This window comes from Peromyscus maniculatus, chromosome 5 (genome assembly GCF_049852395.1).
Source record: "Peromyscus maniculatus bairdii isolate BWxNUB_F1_BW_parent chromosome 5, HU_Pman_BW_mat_3.1, whole genome shotgun sequence".
NCBI lineage: Eukaryota > Metazoa > Chordata > Mammalia > Rodentia > Cricetidae > Peromyscus > Peromyscus maniculatus.
Window position 1 is genome coordinate 77,854,555 of NC_134856.1, and position 23,024 is coordinate 77,877,578.

At 40.5% G+C, this 23,024-nt stretch overlaps 1 protein-coding gene across 1 annotated transcript in view; it reads left to right on the forward strand.

Moving 5' to 3' along the window:
- The window catches only part of Cubn (cubilin), a 226,113-nt gene that overhangs the window by 64,979 nt on the left and 138,110 nt on the right, over window positions 1–23,024 (forward strand). The window contains exon 27 of the mRNA XM_006985936.4: window positions 1,605–1,792. Coding sequence (XP_006985998.2) covers window positions 1,605–1,792 — 188 coding nt within the window. The remainder of the gene's footprint in view (window positions 1–1,604; window positions 1,793–23,024) is intronic.

Sequence of the window (23,024 nt, forward strand, 5' to 3'; positions counted from 1 at the left end):
ATATGCAAACTGCTCTGTAATGCTCCATGGGGTGACCATCTGTTTGACTGCGCATGTGGTAGTTCCTTTAATTTTGTCACTGCTTTGCCTCGCTTTCTCTTGGTTATTATCAGGTTATTAAAGCCACTCTCTATCTCTTTTTTTACTTTTCTTCTAATAGTTTTTATATACACAATATCAGTACTCACAGATAGAAGCAGAGGCTGGGAATGTGGATCAGTCAGCAGAGTGCTTGCCTAGTGTGAAGTTCTAAATTCCATCTCCAACACGTCATAAAACTAAGTGTGGTGGCATGTGTGTAGGATTCCAGTATTTGAGAAGTGGAGGCAGGAGGGTCAGAAGTTCAGGGTCATCCTTAACTATGTAGCTAGCTCAATGCTCGCCTGTGCTACATGAGTTCCTGCCCACTCCCCTCCCCCACCACACACACACAAACAAAACCCACTTGCCATTTGAAATTGGAGATTTTGTGGACAGTGTGATTGTTGAGAAGTGAGAGCCACCTGAGTAGGTGTGGAATGCAGATTGTTGTTTTGACCTGGCCACCAGGCCTATGGTTCCCATCGCCTATGGGAGTACTCTCCCACACATTTCTAAAGCAAAAAATATTACTGAGAAATCCTCTAACAAAAATGTAGCCTGAAGATTTTCAGAAGAATGCAGCTGGTTATTGTGCCTGCTGCAGCAAAGGAAGAAGTTGAAGGGCCATACGCTACGTCCCCAAATCTCTAAGTGGTGTCACCACATTCAGTGTGGAGTAGAAAATGTCTAGGAGACACATCGCAGAGACAGCTCTTTCAATTTTTGTTTTCTCATCTTCTTTTTATTGCACATCATAAATAAAGAAATAGAAAATAATTTTTAAAAATATAGACAATGAGAAGAGTGATGCATTTACTTTGCTCAGGTCATTTCAATTGGTTAGATTTGGTGCCTAATGCCAGGATTAGACATAGCTCGAGCCATTTGTGTGGTTTTGATAAAAATCTTAAGAAAAGGCTACCTGTGATATTTCAAAAATCGTTCATAATTGAGGCGTTTGATTTCTTCTTTCCTACTTTGTGCTCCCTCTGTTCACTCAGAATTTCATGATAAATAACTTGAGGGACAGCAGAGTCTTTGCTGACGCTCATACAGATAGCTGATGTTCTAGGTGTTACTCATGTACCATTCACAAAGGCCATATATTCCTAACTGTTGAGTTCAAAGATCCGAATGTTCATTTCTTCTAAATGTTGAAGCTAGAAAACATAGAATGCTCACCACATGTTTCTAAAAAGAGCAGAGAGATCAGAGTAGAGGCAAGTTATTTGTCCAACAATAGATAGGAACTGGATGTCTATTTTAGTGTAGCTGTTCCATTTTCATGACATTTTGATACTTCAATTTACCTAAATATTATTTCACATTATTCTAAATGGAGTCTCCTTCAGCTTAAAAATGCCATGCTGTGTATACATATACATATATATTTATTAATCTAGAGGGAAAAGTGGAAAAATGTTGGTGTTTTGTTAAATAGGAACTTCATATGTATCTCAGAGACATTGTGATATGTGTGAGAGCTCTTCTTAACACTCATGGCTGTTTTTTTTTTCCTACAGTATGTGACAATGTAGTAATAGTGAATAAAACCCATGGCATCTTGGAGAGCATAAATTATCCAAAGCCCTATGATAATGATCAACGTTGTAACTGGACCATCCAAGCAACAAAAGGCAACACTGTGAACTACACATTTCTGGAATTCGAAGTGGAAAATGATGTAAACTGCTCCACAGATTATTTAGAGGTAAGTGTTCTGAAGCTCAATACATGATTCCATGTTCATACCAACTGAAAAAAACCCAAGCTAGAAGTTCTCCATCCTTTTCAGAATCAAACCCCTAGTCACACCATGTATGTCTGTAACATATCAACTGTCAGTGTTATATGAATGTGTGTGTTTCATATCTCTCATTGCACCATTTTAACCTTAACTTAAAATTCTTATCTTGTTTGTTGCTTTTATGTTTGATCTCTATACATAAGAGAAATGTTTGAATATATTTAATACCTAATTTTCCTGGTACTAAATATTATTTTTATATTTTAAAATTCAAGTTCATTTAAATCAATTTTGTGTTTGCAAAATAGACACTTTATTTGTTATAAAAAACAACCATCTCTGACATGAATTCAAGTTTCTTAAGCAATCTCATGCAATAGAAGTTGTTTTAGTATTAAATATAGAATATGAGGCAATGTAGAATATGAGGTAATCTATTTTTATCATGGGAAATTTCATTTAAGAAAGTTGTTCTGATGACTTGTATGTGCAACTTTTAGGATTATTAGGATCTTAAAAGTTAGGAAGACACTTATTTGGTTTATTTTAGTATTAATGTTCACTCATGTGAGTATTACCTTAGATCTTGGTTTATACTCTCAAGCATCGTACAACAACTTCATCTAAACAACTGGCATAAATTTGACATCGATTTTCCATAGTTAATAACATCACTGTTGAGTCAGCTGACATGTTAGCTTTATTTCCCTTTGTGCTGTTCACATAGAACACTGCTGGGTCCGCCTCTGCTGCTTTTGCTGGACGCCTTTTCTGAAGTGTAAGGGACCCACTCTGACTATATATATATATATATATATATATATATATATATATATATATATATATATATATATGCCATGCTTTCCAAGGTTTCCACCAACTATATGACTTAAGATTTTTAAAGATTATTAGTGAGGATCTAGCTAGTGGCAGAGTGCTTGCCTGGAATGTGCAAAATCCCAGGTTCAATGCCTGCTGAAAATAAACTATTTGTGATGTTTCAAAGTCTCCCCTGCAAAGACTTACAGAGACAGCATTAGTAAGCTGAGGCCACATTCCCAGAGGAACAATCTTTGCAAACTCTCTCCCTAACTCTCCTTTACCAGTTTTACTAAAAGACTAATGTGATTCTACTGTTGTTTGAGATCACCATGCCTTTTCCAAGTATTACGTTAGCTTTAAAAACAAAGAAGAGAGAGCATGTTTTCTTTGAGAGACTTTTGCTTGAGGTCAAGAATATAAGGAGATTCCTTTGTTTGGGGGGAAGTTCTTTTGGATTAACAACAACAAAATCTAACAAAAACTTTATCCAAGTGTGGCATACTTGTAATCTCAGCACTTGGGAGGCTGGGGCAGGAGGATTGTCAGTCTGAAGCTAACCTGAGAAATAATAATAAGATTCTGTCACAATAAAAAAAAAGAACAATCAAGCAAACATAAAGCATCCCTCATTCTATATGTAGGAAAAAAGTATGTAAAAGTAGTATTCACACATTAGAAAGCTATATGCACTAATTACCCTAAGAAAATAAGATGTACTACACAGCAAATTTGCAAGCATGAAGTTGAATGGCATTTGTGGCTGTTTGGCTTTCAGGCTTTGGGGATAGGGTCTCCTGTTGTAGGTCAGGTTAGCCTCAAATTTGCTGGGTAGCCGAGGTTGACCTTGAGAGCCTGTTTCTGCTGCCTCTACCACCGAAATGTTGGGATTGATTATAGGTGTGTATCATGGCTGGCTTGTCAATGGTTTTAAGGTCGGCTTAACTTCCTCTCAAGTCAGATGCCTCCAGCAGATCAGGAACCATCTTGTTTTGTTTACATAACTGAATTATACTTTTCTCCACATAGGAGATTTCACTCACGATTTAACTAGCAAGTTTTACCAGTTAGGACTCTCATCCCATCCTGAACTCATAACTTCTTGACAGGCCAGCTGTCTGATACTTTGACCAAGTTCTTCCTTTACATTGAGACTTTGTACAAATTTGAGAAACTGAGATTAAATCGTCACAACCATATTTAGCTGTAGTCTGATGATAGCTATTAATGAATGAGAAAGAACTGAATCCCACACCAATGTCTTTGTAAATTCCGATACCTTCAGTACAGCCCTGCAGCTTTGAGCACAAACCACAACATGCAACATGTCAAATGCTGGGTGTGCAACCAACACCATGCTCAGTGGGCACCACAGTTGTAATTTGAGGTAGTCCAGTGCAGAGAGCTAAAGAGAAGAGGAAGTGAATGGACTGGTCTTTAGATGGGAGACACAGCGGGAAGGAAATGAAACGAACATTTCCAGGAACTGTACCCCACTTCTTTGGACTTGCCTGGGGGTGCAACGGCAACAAAGCATCACACCAGGTAATTTTTAGAGGTGTTTGAAAACTCGAATAAGAATGCCTGTTCCAACAGCTACAGAACAGCTGTTAGAGGTCCCTTGTGATGGCTTGCCTGTCATGTTGCAGGCATGCATTGCTCTTTTGCAATGTGGATGGTGAAAGCGCAGAAATGCAGAATGAGAAACAGAAGTGCAGAAAAGCCTTCCAAAGAACGACATTGTTGCCAAAAGAAAGAGATTTTTTTTTTCCATTGCTATAAGCCCAGGGGCAAGACCAGAGCCATAGCGGCAGAGGCTGGTCTATGATGGAAAATTTAAAAATAAAAATTAACCATTAAAGGAGAAAAAAGCCACAAGCACAAAATCTCTAGCTCCCATTATTTTAATAACTTCTAGTTAAAGGTTTGTTTTGTTTTGTTTTCCTTCAAGTGACTTAGCCATTTCCTCCAATGAGTGACGATTCCTGGGCCCAGAAATTAGTTATTTTGAAGTAATAAAACCAAAACTATAAAAAGACTGGATTAGGTCCAGTCCAAACCTCACTGGGAAATGAACCTACCCTTTATTATTTTATCCTCTGGCCCAAACAAGACCCATCAGGCTTAGAAATGGGATCTCAGTGGGAGCACAGGGCATTTGTTTAGGGAAGCTGGACATTGCCTAAGCAGCTACGTGAAGTCAGTCCAGGGATTCAGTCTATGTTTCATAATGTGATTTCGTGTTTGACCTGCATCTCCATTTAGAAGACATTTCTAATAGGTGGCTGAGGATACGGAGAGAAGGAGTAGATTTAGGACAAATCCGCATGCTGATGTGTAAACACCCCTGGCAGGTGTTAGAGGTGTTAGGTCAGTGTGGGGAGGGAAGTGAGGGGAGTGGGGGGTTCAATGGTGAGAAGGGGATAGAGAAAGGGGGTTGGCTCAGTGAAACGAAGAGAGGATTATGGAGGTGTAAGAGATTGTAGTCAGAGTGGTCAAGGGAGGTGAGGGTAAGACAGTTCACTGGAAGATTAGTGTGGTTGAACAGGGCCATGTTGTGGATTAGCAGGAGGCAGATGGCCATGAGGAGACATAAATGTGCAGAGAGTGAGGTTTGACTGGGTTCTTTGCCTCAAACAAAGATAGGAGGCCAGGGCCTCTTTTCTCTAATTCTGTCCTGTATTTCCTAAACTGATTCTCAAGTGGCAAGCTTTCACGGGAGTCCCCCTCCACGTGTTCTTCAGTATGCCAGAGTGTCCTAAACATGGCCCCAGAACTAGACAGAACCTTCCATTAACCTGGGCAGAGATGCCTTCCCTGAGAGTATGTTATTTGGTTAAAATGTTCCTGGTCTTATAGCTAGAAGTTACATGAAGTTTATTACCACCCAAGTTAAATCAAGACCTGTAATCTCCCAGCTGCTTCTTAGGTGAACTGTTAGAGCAGCTAAGCTTTGTGGCTTATAAGTCTTATTCACCTGAGCTTATATAGCTTAAAAATGTCCCAAAGGGCATTACTCCTAGTAAATTATGTTTAAATTTGTCCGGGGATTTATTCACATCATGATCCCCCTAAATCCACATTCATTACTCTTTAGACTATTATTCATTATCCATTACCTATGGGCATACAACTTCTTCAAAAAAAATCATTGATAAAGAGTTGGAAGATTGAGGAGGTAGGAAGGATCTGGAGGAAAAGAGGGAAGGGAAAATGATCAGCATATATCGTATGAAAAAAGTTTACTTTCAATTAAAAGGTAATTGATAAAAATGTCGTCCAGGATGGCACCTGCTTCAAATACTCTAATACACTGGCTTTAGATTAAATGGATCTATTGTGGAATATTTGGGAGCTGTCACTATTTGAACACCCAGGTTATAATAATAGCCACCATTTACTAAGCATATATTATAGCTGGATAACACAGGAAATATTGTTCTTATTTTACAGGTAAGAAAAGTTATATAGATGTGAGTTTCCCATAGCTAAAAATAATAGTAATAAGAGGCGGATATGCTGAACACCAGGCGCTGTGCCTTGGGTTGGTGCCATTGGCTGCAACACATCTTCACACATCATAAATACTCTTTCATAACTTTCTGTTACTTTCACAGAAAGCATGAGGGGATGTCATGGGTCCCTCACATCTACATTTCTGACACTGTTGTCAAGAGGAATGGATGTTGTTCCACCATGTCTTTTTCACAGAAATGGTCTTTTACTATAATAATCATAATTTATTTGTATACACTAAAATTACTTTTGATGTCTGATTTAGAATATTAGCTGAAATTCCTGTCAGTCTCACACACTTATGAAATGTCAGAACAAAACTTTTGTATATTTACAAGCTGAAAGACATTTTCTACAAAACTTGGGCAGTTCTTCTCACATTCGTTTTTCTGTGTTATAGTTACCACGGGTGCATCTTACTTACAGCAAGACAAGCGAAGGGATTATTAATGTTTGCTGTGGGATTGCAGCTTGTGAGGGGCATGGGCCACACAGGAGAGCCCAAGAGTCCAGGAAAGGCCCAAGAGTGAACTCTCCACCCTCTTTTTTTTTGTGAAGCTCTGTTGTTTCTCCATGACTGTTCCCATCTCGTCCCACTTTTCTCCAAAAGCTCCACAGAATTTCTATACCCTGTCATTGCGGCTTCAGCATGAACACTGAAGTCATGCCTGTGCAGAGGATACTCACCTCAAGTACTTAAAATCAGTGGCTCAACGTTTAAAACTTAGCAGCCAAGGTATGGGTCTAGCTTGCATACGCATGGGCAGCTCTCAAGGTGGTATGGGCAGCCCTCCTCACATAGGATGACTGTGAGCAATGGCAAAAACTCCGAGCAGGGTGATGTCTGCTGTCATTCTCAACTATTTTACAACAACCAAGAATCCACCAAGATGACAATTTCTGTAATAAGTACACAGAATAGAGTTCATTTATTCCTGGAAAGATTCATTTCAAGTAGCTGACCTATCTCCTGAACTGAAATTCTATGTCTCTTTCTCCAATTTCAAGCTAACACTCCTCTACCTCCTCTGTGTCAAGTTCCTCCTTATCTGAAGACATCCACCTAGTCAACTCAGTCATCCTCTTCTCACTCTAATCATAGCTTTAAAAACTAGGACCCTTTTCCTAGTTACAATAGACCCCAATGTTTAGCTGATTGGTACACGTGCTCATAAGGATAGTCAAAAAGCTTCCCAGGTGGGTTGCTTTCTTCACAGGTTTCCGCTTTTGTTAACCCTCTGCTCCCATGCCATTCTTGACATAGGTGTAATTCAGTTTTTAATAATCTGTCACTTACCTGCAATTTTCTTTTCCCTTCCTATTCCTCCCCTTTTAAGAATTATTCTTTCTTTCTTGACCTATCTTGAGATAGATAGCCTTCTAGATCACTTTGAAATCAGAGTCACTCAAATCTTCGATTCACAGCTGACATACTCACCTATTCTCAGTCCTTATGGACAGTTTATCATGTGGCTCCAGTGTCTTGTCACTTCCATAACAACAACTGCTCCTTTCACAGCAACAGTGTATCCAGAATAGCACTCACTTGTCTTCACTTTCTGAGAAATAAGCATGTAAATAATTCAACAAACCCTATGCTTTTGTCAAAACAAGATATCTAGCAAGTGCCCATGTGGCTGACTGGTCTGCCAATTGCCATTTCTGCAGTGTGGTGTTGACAAGTTTCCTTCATAGAGGCTGCTGCAGTCTAGGAAGTGGGGAGATGGCTAGGTGAGTCAGAGCACTTGAGCACAAACATGAGGGCCAGAGTTCAGCTCCCACAGCACACCTGTAACACCCTGGAAAGAGGAGGTGGAAGGCTTGTTGAGGCAGATTGCTGGGGTTTGCTGGCTTCCAGCCTAGCTGAGAGAAATATGAACCTCAGGTTCAGGGAGAGACTCTGTCTAAGATGAATTGCTAAACAATCTTATTAATAAAAAAGAAACCTGGAGCCAGATATTGGGGTGAGAGCTGAAAGATCAGAGAACCAGAACAAGCCACAGCCAACCTCACCTTACCAACTCCTCAGCCTCCAGAACAAGCCACAGCCAACCTCACCTTACCAACTCCTCAGCCTCCAGAGCGCAAGTTCCTGTTTCCTCATGGCTTATATACCTTTCTGTGTCCTGCCATATTACTTCCTGGGATTAAAGAAGTGTGTCCTTCCCAAGCAAAGACATGAGATCTCAAGGGCTGGGATTAAAGATGTGTGCCACCACACCTGGCTCTGTTTCCAGCGTGGCCTTCAACTCACAGAGATCCAGACAGATCTCTGTCTTCCGAGTGATAGGATTAAAGGTGTGTGCCACTATGCCTGACCTCTATGTCTAATTTAGTGGCTGGCTCTGTTCTCGGGTCCCCAGATAAGTTTTATTAGGGTGCACAAATAAAATATCATTATAATCCTGCCTCAAAAAAGGCAGAGAATGATAAAGAACACCTGATATTCTCTTATGGCCACCACATGTGTGTACAGAGTACCCATACATGTGTATATACATACATAGATAGATAGATAGATAGATAGATAGATAGATAGATAGATAAAACTTTCAAAGAAATTGCTGTCTCTATTGATTTAAAAAATTACACTTTAAACTGGCCATTAAATCTAGCTGCATTCCAAAATCAACTAGGGATCTTATTAGATAGAGAAGCATGTTCTAACACCCTATCTCAGACTTCACCAGAACCCCGGAGTATTCCAGCAGAGTAAGTCCCCACAAACCTTTGACCAGCACCAGAGATCACTGTCTATAGCCTGCTCTGTCATGACTGAGGATGATATCTTCATTTCAAAGCTCTATTGGGGGGCTGGAGAGATGGCTTTTTGGTTAAGAGCACTGACTGCTCTTCTAGAGAACCCTGGTTCAATTCCCAGCACCCACATGGCAGTTCACAACTGTCTGTAACTCCAGTTCCTGAGACCCAACACCTGTGGCAAAACACCAATGTACGTGAGATAAAAATTAAAAACAAAAAACAAAAAACAAAAAACAAAACTCTATTGGAAAGTTATGGGTGTTCTGATAGGTAGCTTAGCATCTACCTTTGTGTACAATTAAATAGTTCTCTTTAAAGTGAATCTTACTTTCCCATAGCTACAGGAGTACTTGTATTCTCAGAAGGTCTTGTGATGGTGTTATTACAGCTACCACATCTCATAAACAATATCAGCTTGATGGTATAATGCTTGTATTCGAACTCTGAATTTTGACGCCTGTACTTTTTTTTTTTTTAATTTGGCGTCCTTGCCACTCTAGTCTTTGTCTTAGGGTTTCTGTTGCTGTGATGAAAGATCATCACCAGAACAACTTGGGGAGGAAAGAGGGTTTTACCTTACATTTCCACTGTTCACCACTGAAGGAAGTCAGGCAAGGACTCAAACATGGCAAGATCCCGGAGGCAGGAGCTTGATGCAGAGGCCATGAAGGGTGCTGCTTACTAGCTTGCTCCCCCTGGCTTGCTCAGTCTACTTTCTTACAGAACCCAGGACCACCAGCCCAGGAACGGCATCTCCCACAATGGACTGGGCCCTACCCCATCAATCACTAATTAAGAAAATGCCTTACAGCCCGATCTTACAGGGGCATTTTCTCAATTGAGGTTTCTTTTCAGATAACTGTAGCTTGTGTCAAGTTAACATTCAAAAAGCCAGCACAGTCTACCATCGCATCCTTTCCTCCCTTCCTGTCCTTCCTCAACTTCAGAAAGTTTCAGATTCTTCCTGCTTGTGCTAATGCCTGCTGTCAAACGCATTTTCCCTCTAGTGTGTAAAACTCTTTCATCTCTTGCCAAACCCTGCCTGATGTCATTCGTCCTGCTCACCAGATGTTTATATCATTATATATTTCACTCTCTTGTCCTCTTTTCAATTGCAAAACCACCACTGTACCACGGGGACCGTCAATTGCAAAATAATGCATTCAATTGAAGAATGGATTCAAGAACTCATCACCAATGTCCCTGGGTCCTCCAGTTTGACACCATGCTCCCTATATCTATGTCCTGAGCAGTATTTCCTGTCCCACAACTGTGATTCACATGGTATTGTAGTTTTCCAGTGCAGTGCCAGCTGTGTTTGTGATGAACTCACATAGGCTTGCTGGTGCCTTATGTAACAGTAGTTCATGTCTCAGGCACATCAGAGTCCTAGCAGGTATTCTTAGTCTCCCATATAGTGATTCATGAACACAGACACAGGGAAGTCACTTCAGGGTAACCACATGGTGATATGCCACAGAAGTTGGTAGATGTTTCACAAACAGGAGCTTTGTGTTGTAGTGAATTAGGAAAATGCTGAGTTAAACACATTTCAGTAGGGCTGGTTATTTTGCTTTTCACTGGCTGTGTTACTTCTCCAAGCTGTCCCTATCCTGATATGCACTGCTCAGACAGGAGGATATAATTTAGACACCTAGACTGTGGAGATGTAACTGCTTATCATTAGTTTCTCATGTCATAATGGATGAAACAGATGTTACCACATCACACAATAAAGGTTCTACCATAGGCTGTGCTATCTGCTGAGAGGGGAAGCTAGTGGGTGCTCTGAAGGCATCAGACAGGGAAGCAGCCAAGCTCTTTTGAGGACCAGAGAAGGCAAAGCTGGGGAGGAAGGGTACCCAGGTATCACAAAGGTTCGGGATCGACAAGGGAAAGCTGTGTCTGCAGACCTGAAGGTAGATCACAGGGGCCTCCAGGGTGTCTGTGGGAAGGCCAAGAATTTCAGTGTTCTTTTTCTGAACAGCAGGTCTCTCAAGGGCCAGAGCAGGGAAATAGCATATTCAGATAGGCATTCTTAATGTAATATTTTTTTTTATATATATGAATACGTGTATGGTTGTTATTTATTTATTTATTTTTTGTTTTGTTTTGTTTTTTGAGCCAGGGTTGGCTCCTAAATTCTCTTGTCTCAGCCTTCTGGTGTTGGGAGTACAGGCAAGTGCCACCATGCTGGATCAACATTTTTTAAAGATGATTCTGGCTATTTTAATATGGAGACCCATTAGGGGCTTGCTGTAGACAGTGAGAGTGATGGGGGCAAGTCTTGTATTGCTGTGAAGAGAGAATGTTCAAACTGAGGAATTTTAAGAACAGTTTAGGATTGCTTTCTTGGCTATTCTTCCCCATACTCCTGAGGAGAGCTTAACCATCATTTTTGGCCATTCCAAGTCTTCTTAGGACATTTGAGGAAGATGCTTTCCAAACTTATTACAACATCCTTTCTTGAAAATGCCATCTGTGTTTTTCTATCTGACTGGTAGCTCAGTCTAGTGAGGTCTGTCTTCCTCCCCCAGGTCCAGGGTTGGGCTGTTCAGCAGCTCCCTCTGTTCATCAGGCTGCCTTTGACTTCCATGTCCCCTTACTCTACATATTCAACTCTGGTTAGGACTCTGGCTTCTCTTTCTTTCTTGGAGTCTGTTTAAAGACAAAATCTTTTATCCAATTAAAGTGTTTCCTCTCCAATAAGGGAAGTCGAAAAAGATGTTTGTATTTGTGCATCATTGCTGGTCACATGACTGCATAACTGCTTCTATGCAGGACTCCAGAACAATTGCTCAGTATGCAGGAATTCTGGTTTCAAGATACATAATAGTCTTCTTTAATTCTCCATGAAAAGCATTATTGGAAATAGTTCCTTCTTGTGCTGTTGAAGAACCCATTTCCAGAATCAAGTCTGTTTAAGCAGGCTTAATCACATCACCTTCAACTGCTGGTTGCTGTGGGGCGCTAAGGATAAAGCACAGTGCTCTTCAAATATTCCCCAGCCAGAATTCATAGGCATTGGGCCCCATAGCAGTCCTGATTCTTCCTTTCCATGCTGCTCAGTGGAGCATGATATTTCAGAAAGAAGATTCTAGAGCCACTGAGCCTGGATTTAAAGCTAAGCTTGGGTAACCTCGGGTAAGTCGTTCAGTCTCTATGTGCCTCATTTTCCTTGGTAAGATGGAGCAATCAGAGTAAATAAATAAGCATGAAGAAAGAGAACCGAGCCCAGCACACAGCAAATTCTCCCTGTTGTTACTGGTGCTAATCGTAGCGATGCTTCTGAACCAGACACAGGAATTCTTCTGTCCTACAGGCTGAGGGAATTAATGGCCCCCTTCAGGATTCTTTCTTCTCCTCTTGCCCTCTGTCTGCAACCAGCTTCTTTAGTGCATGTTGGCACTTGTCACAAAGGATAAGTTGTAAATCACAACACCCACATTCTAACCCACTCATCTAACTGACGCTCTGAGGAAATAGGATGAAGAAAGGGTAGATTCCATTGATGCATTAGAAGTTTGGGGAACTGTCGTCACAGCTTTAAAAACCATGCTGTTGATCTCTATATCCCTTAACAGAGAATGAGGACTTTTTGCTACCAATAGTTTTTTTATTTTTAGAAAGAAAATTTTGGTGAAGGAGACAATAACATTTGTCCTTGAATAGTTGGTGAATTTCATGATCCTGCACACATCTCAACTTGTAGAGCTCCACAGTAAAGATGACAATACTGTCTTCATCCCAGAGTTGTTAGGCATTTTAACCTAGAATAGTGCCGGGCAGAGAACGCATGCCCATGAACCGTGCATTATTAGTCTAGCATGAGCAGAATCTCGCAGAATACTGTTGCCTTTCTGGAGCCTTTTGCACTAAGTAAAAAGCTATATTTGAGACCTGAGGAGTTGTTTCAGTTACTAAAGTGCTTGTCACACAAGTGTGAGTTCAGATTTCTCTACAGAAAGCTGAGTGTGACATCACACCTCACATCTCTATAATTCCAGCCCTAGGGGATATAGGTGTGGAAGCAGGAGGGTCCTTGGATCTGGCCAGCCAAACTAGTTAAACTGGGGAGAAACTTTGTATCAAAATATAAGAGCAATTGAAGCACCAGTGTTGATCTCTGGCCTCCACACACCAGCACATATGTGGACTGAGACCCACATGCTCTTGAAAACACCCTCCACACGTAACTACTTACATACCCACCCACCCCACGGGCTGTAGTCTGCAAGATAGTTTTCCTGTCTATGATTAATGGAGCTGGACTCACCCTGTCCCTATGTGTGGAGACCAGGGCTCCCTCCCTCTGCCTCTCAGCCTTCTTACAAAGGCCACAGGCCTCCTCTGTCTAAATCTGAGCAGCCTGGTAATTAAAATCTCACTTCCTGGTTAGAGCAAAGCAGAAGCCAAGGGGATTCTGTGTGAGCAGCAATGGCTCTGACTGTCTTTGATTTGGAGGGCTCCTCCTTGCACACTTCCTGAGCAGATGAGTCACACTTCCTAGAACTGTCTTTGAGAGGAAGTCTGCTTCTAGGACGTTAGCAGTCTGCTGATCGCTCAGAGAAGCACTAGGCCACCTGCCACTCACAAGCAAGTGTAAGTAGAAGCTGTATGCCAGTCATTCGGGGGTTTTCCTGACACCAGCCGTGAGCCTCCAGCACTCTTATGGGTTAATCTGCAAGCAGAACTTTGAGAAGCACAGCAATGAAGCTGAATTCTCGTATGTCATAAAGCAGTCCCAGATGCATCGCACACAGCATGTTGACTCCTAAGCTGTCTGGGTAAAATGTGATTTTTTTTTTATTTTAACAATTTAAGAGATCTTCATTTTAATGTGATACAAATTCTTTTCGGGTAGGGAATGATTTCTGGTGGCATACACCTATAATCCGAGCACTCCAGAGGCTAAGGCACGAGGATCCCTTTTGGCCAGACTGCTACATAAAAACCCTGTGTTTAGGGAGACGGGGAAAGAGCTGCTCTTTTCTGACCATCCTCCAGATGAATTTTCAAGTGATTAATTTGCTATACTTGATGCAGAGGCACCAGCCCTCAAAAGACAGCCTGCCCTTGGGTTCAAAAGTGCAATGGTTTCTGCTCTCCAGACCCTCACAGATTTGAAGCAAGGGATACAAATGAATAAGAACCAAACCTATCAATTTCCTGAACTACCTTTAAGCCACTTAAAAAAAATCTTTTTACGTGCTCACAGCTTGAAATCATTTCCCACAACAGTTCCCTCCTGGTATGTCCCTGCATTTTTTTTTTTTTTTTTTTTTTTTTTTTTTTTTTTTTACACTCCAGCCAAAGACAGAAAAGCACAGCAACATTTGCTACCAGACCTTCAGGCACACGGCACAGGTAGGACCATGTCTGAAGGCACACTCACTACTGAATGGGTAGGAAGATGCTGGTCACAAGGCTGAGTTTTCGATATTGTGAATCCCAGTTGTGGATTTTGGTTTACTTTTTAAAATGAGTAAGATTTCCATTGCAGCATTATGGGTATTGTAATACATACATACATACATACATACATACATACATACATACATACATAAACACATGCATGTGTGCATACATACGTTAGCTTTTTCAGTTGGCATGAATAATAATCACTGCATTTTCATATCCATTTTAACCTATCTTGCAGGACCCCCACCATAGTTCCCCTCTGCTTTCATTTCTCATGTTAAAAACATGTAATGACATTTTAATTTTAGCTCTTATTTAACAGGCTTACTCTTTCTGCCGTGGTGACTCAAGGGAAGAGACAGGTGCAAGCACTTGAGGTCTCTAGGGTTCAAGGCTCTATGATTTCATGTTTTTCTATCAACTAGACTTCTCTGTCCCAGAGTCCATTTGCAGCAGATGCAGAGACTTTTGGAAGACACATTAATATATTTTTAGAACGTTTAGTGTTTCACCATGGCAAGACAATTGGCAGAAGGATGGCTGCAGCTTATGGAATTAGCCATTTATATATTCACAGGAGAGTATTATTGACTTTCAAAGCCTCTCCCTTCCCCCTGGGGAGGGAACTAGGCACTCGCTGCTCCATCAGTTGCTATAAAAACCAGTATTTATAGAAGATCTTTAGCCCCTGGACTACTAATTTGTAAGGAAGAATTACAATAATTAATAATAAAATTTAGTTACCATGAAAAAGGAAATACTCAGGACAAAAATGATTTGAAGATAATGCTAGAACAGATTGCTTTCCGTAACAACATTTTAGGACAGCAATGTTGAGGTTTGATCCTGAGTGCAGAAAAGAGATATGGAAATAGCAGAACATTTTTAGTGGGCCAGATGGGTGTCTGACAACCTAGAGGAGTGTGGAATTATAGCATAGGGAAAACATTACCAAGACATACTTGTATCATGATGTCAATAGTTCCCCAAAATAATGCATTAAAAATAGATTTATCTAATCAAAAAAGAATACACAGTCATTGCAGGAGACTGAGAAAACATAGAAAAGTCTAGAAGAAACAAAAAATCAAATTGCACCACTACTAATAATATTTAGTGGTATTTATTTCCTGTTCTCTTTTTATGTTTATTTTATTTCAATATTCATAGATTATCTCATGCATTATACCTTATTATGACATTTTCCTTTGTGTGCTCATTCCATTACCACAGTGCAGCCTGCTGTGAGATATTTGTCCTTCAAATTTTCACTTTTCTAAACAATTGTGAGATGTACATCTTTGTAGTTAAACATTAGGCTGCATCCATGGTTATACACTGATTAAAAAAGTAAATAAAACAAAGCAAACAAAAAACACAACAAAAGAACTGAAATCAACCTTTGTGGCTTTTGATGTAGGTGATCCGTAGAAAGCAAGACTTGAAACTATAAATGCAGTAAGAGTAGGTGGAGACCAGCCAGCCCACAGACCGGCCACTAAGCCATCTGGATTTCAGATAAACCTCTAATTCAAAGTGATACAAAATAACTCAGAATGTGGTATTCTGCTGGTCTCTAGCTCGCATGCAAAGCCTGGCATTATGAGTAATCATTGACTTTAGATGGGTAGTTCACATTTCCTGCCCCACCCTGACAGCACATGGCAGCATGGCTTTTCCTGCAGTGAGGAGATGTGTGTGAGCCTCAGATGCCAGTGCACTGTGAGTGAGTAGCTGCATGTTTACTGAGGAGAGGCACTGGGCCTCCAAAGAGCCACGGTGGAGCAGCCTTGAGTGTATCCTACACTATCAGCTTTCTTCAACATTTGCCTAATTTAACTTCTGCAGTTCAGTGATATATCCCCCACCCACCCTGGGTTTTTTCTATTCATAATGACAACTTTGTATCCCACTCTGTAGTTTTCCTTTGGCAAAAGTACAGAAACATACCAAAATCCTGTAAGTTTAAGACAACCTACAAAGGTCCCATGTTTACTAAGATAATGTGTGCAAAACTTAACAACATCCATGAGGATTACTCTTGTGCTTCAGATATGGGATGTAGCTCAGAGGGGAGTACTTTCCCAGCCAGCACAAGACCCTGGGTTCATTCTCAGCATTGGAAAAATAATGAGTCAATGCCATAGGCATTCTACAGTTGTTTTTTTTGGGGGGGAGGTGAGGGGGTTGGAAGAGGGTGAACAAGTGTTTCAAGAACTCAGCAGCTCTGGCCCTCTTGTGTTCCCGGGCCAGCAGGAACTGCAGGTAGATAGGAGAAAGGACACTAAAAGAAGGAAAAGCATTTTTCGCTTCAGCATGCCCAGCCCCTTCTCACCTCATCATGCTAGCCTCAGCAGCTTCTGCTGTCCTCTTTCTTGTTGGGCCATCCCCTGCTATGATGGACCACACTTCTTCCACCCCTGCACACACCCTTCACCTCCTTGAGCACACACAGGGTGATCTGCAGCTGGCTCTACACCCAGAATGGCAGGGATGGCTGCAGTGGCCACACCACCCGAGGTTGCCATAGTAACACGATGTAAGAAAGGGCTATCCATTTCCGGCTTGATTCATTTCTTCCCTGTCTTCTCAGCCAGTGACGATTCTAAGGGCTAACCATGAGTCAGCCTCAGCTGTCTAGACTCATATTTCATTTCACAAAGCTACTTTTGGGCAGTTTCTTTTGAAAAAAAGAAACAACTAATTTTGTTCCCTTTATGTCTGACCAAACGTTGAAGGACATTTCAAACATACTCTACATGTCAGGCCTTGCTGCCATGTAGTTTTCTCACTTGTCACAAAGCTGTAGGAATCGTATGATACCAAGCATATACATTCATAAAGGAAGCTTAGATTCAAGAAGTTAAGCAATTTCCTCACGACTATGTGCTAAGCAAAGTTCCTATAGCGAGACGATGCCTGACTCTGACCATGTTGACTGTGGATGTCCGGACAAGGAAAAGATTTGACTGCTTCCATCAATTACACATCACTTCAAAAGCCCATCTAAGAACTCCTTCTCAGGACTTGAATTTGCTGGCACTGGCTAGAGTCTCCCTTTATATAAAGAAAGGGGAATCTGCTGCATCTGAAATTTCTTTTTCTCAGCAGATAAATTATTTCAGTTACGTGTTCAGATCTGAAGCAATTTTCCTTGGAAGTTACAAGATTTATATATAATAGGATGGGACTAAATTTCCCCAAGTTTATGCCAATTTTAATGGTATCATACGAAAAAAGGCTTAATTTACTTTCTCTGTCTTAAAATGAATCTTCTGCAATAGAGAAAAATGAGGTTTACTTCTAGACACACTTCAAGAAAATAATACTTTTTGATTGTGGTTGTGGCTTGGTGGTACAGCGTGTGCCTCTCATTGGCAAGATGCTGGGTTTGAGCTTCAGGACCAGGAAAGAAAAAGTAAAAAGGAAAGAAAAAAGAATCTAGAGAATTAATTCTGTGTTGACCTGAAGTAGAAAGGACTGCCTTGGTTGTCACATTCTCATTCTAAAAGATTTAGGAAAATGTCAATCTAGTCATCTACTCTGTGTGGCAGACATTCAATTACCACTTTCATCCATTATAGTTACAAATTCCCAAAGTCAAAAAACAGCCTCATAAAGCAACTCAGAGATGAGACCCTGGAAAACTAAGGGTCTTGAAGAACGTGTTCTTGAGAGTTCTTGGAGGTAGTGAAGAGAGAACCTGCTGTGGTCAGAGCATGTTGCACGAGGCTCTGCTCACTTAGAACCTGATTTTCAGTCATTCCGAAAGTGTCCACAAAGCCAAGGGACTTTTTTGTTTGTTGGTTGGCTGGTTTCTTTTAAGATAGGATCTCTTTACATAGCCCTTGCTGTCCTAGAACTCACTATGTAGACAAAGCTGGCCTCAAACTCACAGAGATCCACCCACCTCTGCCTTCCAAGTGCTAGGATTAAAGTCACGTGCCACCATGTCTGAAAGGCAAGGTTCTTTAATCTTCACGGCCAGTGAGATGGTTCCGCAAGTGAAGGTACTTGCCTCTACAAGGGTGGCAACTTGAATTTGATCCCTAGATACCATGATGGAAGGGGAGGATTAATTCCTCACCACACACAGGACCCCATACAAACACCATTCACACGTATACACAAATAATAATACAAATTGAAAAACAACAAACTATCTTAGTAGGCCAGTGGGATGGCTCAGCAGGTAAAAATCAAGAGCTGTGACTACCTGGTGAGCTGGGTTCAATTCCCGGGACCCACACGATGGGAAGAGAAAATGGGTTTCTGAAAGTTTTCTTTAACCTCCACATGCATGATGTTCCACTTGTATGTCTGCCCTCATGCACATATATCATACACACACACACACACACACACACACACACACACACACACACACAGAAAGAGAGAGAGAGAGAGACTAATCATAAATAAATAAATAAATAAATAAATAAATAAATAAATAAATAAATAAAGTCTTAACATCACAATAATTGGACTATCTCCCTCAGATGTTGACATGCTCTGTATGTCTTCAATTCTATATCGTTGGCTTTTGTGGCCCTTAATATCGAGAGGGGCCCATGGATCGTTTCATATTGTAGCTGGAGTCTGAATGCACTAATCCTCTCTATGTTTGCACAGATTTTCAGCCACACAGGGTAAAAGTAACCCCGTAGCCCAGCATGCTGAGAAGTGTGGCCTGGCCAAGGGATTCCCTCTTCTCTGTGTGTCCCGAGAAGGGCTAAGATTTTTGTGTTGGAGTGGAGGTGAGGGAGACTTGAACCACAAACATTATACATGAATTGTGTTCTAAGAGAAAAATTGACAAGATTGAACACAGAAGTTTGATACACAGTCTCACATTTGAGAAGTGTCTGATGCCCAAGGTGACAAAGTGAGAATCATTTCACGTACTCAAAGGCTGTCAGGCACACAAACTAGGACTCATAGTCAAGGTGAGAAAAATCTCCTCCGTAGCTTTTAGTTTCTTTTAAATGAGCTCACTTAGAACATCTTGGTGGTTCTGTGGCGTAGATCTCGGGCTCGCTAAAAGCAGAAGAAATCCTAGTTTTACCAGGTCCAAACCAGCGAGTTTTCTGGTTGTGGCTATGAGTCACAACTGGAATGTCCTGTGGTTAACATTTCGCACTGAAAACAGAATCAAGGGTGGCAAGACACCAGCTGATTTCCATGGTGACTGGTATTTGTGTACTTTGAAAAATGACTGTTACTTTTTGTGTGGTGAGTTTACTCGGGAATAAATTGTGGAGGTGACATTGGCCATCTGTGTGAATATAAACAAAAAAAATTGATTTTAATTAAAGATAAATGTTAAAAAGACATAAAACTGAGGGCATGGGGTGGATTTCCCCCTCTCTATTAGGAAGTATCGTTGTGCACTAATTAGTTTGTTAATTTACCTGACATTTTATTTAAGCATTTTCAAATATGTCCACCTGATATTTATTGTAATGTATCTTTTCCTTCTTCCCAGAGGATAAAGACATTTAATTATCATCCGTCAGTGTTTCCACAAACCCATCCTCCTTAGCCACCTACTGGCCCAGTCCCACTCACAATGTGCTATTTTAAGACCACGGGCGTCTGGCATTTAGGGCTTCTTCTTTAGTGAAGGAATCCCATTAGAGAGAAAAATTACCCTCCACATCATGTAAAAGGTCACAGCTCTTAACTTCATTGAGCTATGGAGAAAAACAATGCTCTATGATGTATTATACTATATAATGACCCAGTATGGAATCACAGTATGTTCCTCAGCTTGCTGCTATCCAGTGCTTACTAAAATTCATCAGGTTGAGGGTGCAATGATCATAAAGACAAATTTCAGCTTTGGTCACTAAACCACAATCCAAAGTTAGAATCCCTTGGGTTTAAAGACTCTAAGCTGAAAGACTTGCCTATTATGTTAATATTTGGAGACAGTGTATTTATTTTTGTATTTAGTTTCAAAGTAGATACCACACCAAAAAAATTGATGAAAACTCTGAAACTGAGAAAAATATTCTGCAATGAGACAGGGACTCAGGAGCACTCTCAGTGCAGCCTGGGAGCACTCCGAGTACAGCCTGCCTTCCTCTTGCCCCCACCTCCAGCTTGCAGAAGATGACAGAGCCTAGGACTTGAGGTGAAGGAATCTGGCTCTTGTTTCTTCTCTTTTTGATCTTCTTCTGTTTTTCTTTCTTTCTTTCTTTCTTTCTTTCTTTCTTTCTTTCTTTCTTTCTTTCTTTCTTTCTTTCTTTCTTTCTTTCTTTCTTTCTTTCTTTCTTTCTTGTCTTTTCCTTTCTTTCACTCTTCCTCCTCCATCTGGCTTCTGTTATTATGTAGTGTTCTTTGAGTTTCTATTACTGAAGTAAAATACCATGTCCAAAAAAACTTGGGGAGAAAAGAGTCATTTCAAACTTACAGTTCCACATCACATTCCATCAATGGAGGCAGGAACTGGAAGCAGAGGCCATGAAGGAATGCTGCTTACTGGACTGATCTTCATGGCTTGCTCAGCTTGCTTTCTTTAGCACCCAGGGGTTGCACCATGCACTATGGGCTGGCTCATCCCACATCATTAATCATGAAAATATTCCCTAGGCTTACCAAGAAGCCAATCTGGTGAGGGTGTTTTCTTAATTGAGGGTCTTTCTTCCCAAATGACTCTAGGCTGTTTCAAGTTTGCATAAAACTAGCCAGTGCATGTAGTATGTTAGAAACCTGATTAAAAAACACAAGTTTTTAAAGTAAGAGTATTTACCAAAAAGAAACAAGGAAGGTAAAGTAATAAACCTGAGAAATGAGCACTATCTTATTCATTTACTTAAAAATCATGGATTTAGTACCAAGCTGTGAATAGCATATTGGACTCTGCTTCCCATTTTAAATCTCTGCAAACTTTCCCCACATCTAATAAGCATGATGACCAACTGGTTGAGAATTTGATGAGGTGGACCAGCATTCAGAAATCGTGATTTATTAGGAGCCTGGACAAGACAACACCCAGGTCCCCACTCTACAGAATGACCACAAAGTGATTCTAACCCTTTACTATAGGAAATTATTAGACTGCTATTTACAATTGTATGATACAAATTCTTATCTAACTATACAGAAGTAGTAGTAGAGATTAAGTCCTTAAAATAGATGCATTTGTGGAAGAAACCCAAGTGTCCATTCACTGGATACGTACTGGATTCGACCCTCATAATGCTCTGCTTTTAACAATGAAGGAAAAGGAAATCCAGGAGTGGCCTGTTCACTAAGGAAATTCACAGTCAGTGGAGGTAAGAGGACACTGTGCCCATCACTAGGAAGGCGGGGGATGTGACTGCCTGCATAGAAGGACAAGTGAAGAGCTAAGGTTTCACCAGGTGTGGTGGCTCACCCCTGTAAACCTACCACATAAGAAGCTGAGGGAGGTGAACTGCTACAAATTTAAGCCATCCTAGACTGCATAGTGAGTTTCAAGCTTTCCTTGGCTACAAAGTAAGACCATGTCTCAATAAATGAATAAATAAATAAATAAATAAATAAATAAATAAATAAATAAATAAATAAATAAACAAATAAATAAATAAACAAATAAATAAAGCAAAACCCCAAAGGGAGATGATTCATTCAAAAGTGAAAAAAAAAATCCACATCTAATCATTGACATTAGGAAAGATTCCACTGAAGTACCTTGTAAAATTTGGTTATAAAATTTTTATAGCCAAGTCAGTGTGTTTAAAGCACATATATCACATTTTAGTAAATAAAAGTAACTTCATCAGTCATTGAGTCCATATTACGCATGTACTCACAGATGCACCAAATGCACAGCCACTGAAAAAGCAACCAGGGAAGGCTGAAGATACAGCTCAGTGATAGGGTGCTTGCCAGCACATGAGACAGGCCAGTCACCACAGGGGAAAATAGCCTGGAAAGAAGAATAAGAATAATCAGGCATGGTGGCCTTTAATCCCAGGACTCGGGATGCAGAAGCAAGTGGACCTCTGAGTTCAAGGCCAGCCTGGTCTACAGAATGAGTTTCAGGACAGCCAGTGCTACATAGAGAGACTCTAAAAACAAAACAAACAAACAAAATAAACAAAAAACAAAAAGCAAAAAACCAAAACAACAACCAAGAATAATCAGGGAAGTCCATGTGCATATTTTCAGATATGTTCCATTTTGTTATCACATGCAGCTTGTTCTAAGGGTAACTAAAACAAAGTGATGAATGTGGACTTCACGGGGATGAAGGGGAAATCTAATGGCCTGTCACATGAGGAGGGCACATTTTGAGGATGACATTCTTTTTCCTAAGTGAAAAGAGAAAAAAAAAATGGGTTTTCTTATTTTAAATTGGATATCTGTTTATCTATCTCTCTATGTATAATGATATGGTTATTAAATGAGACATTTAAAAGGCTGTAGAAATGTCCATGGAATGATGGGCAATGACCTGAGCAGAAAGATTCCAAGGGAAGAAATGTAAATGTCCATTAGATATGCAAGGAGGAAAACCCAAAAGGCTTCAGTCTTACAGTATTCAACCTAACATATGACAATAATTGCAAAAGCACACTTTTTCATTCTTAGTATTAGCATTTCCAATTTTATGTTTTTATGGTGTGTGTGTGTGTGTGTGTGTGTGTGTGTGTGTGTGTGTGTGTGTTTCTCGTGTACTTTTTCCCTG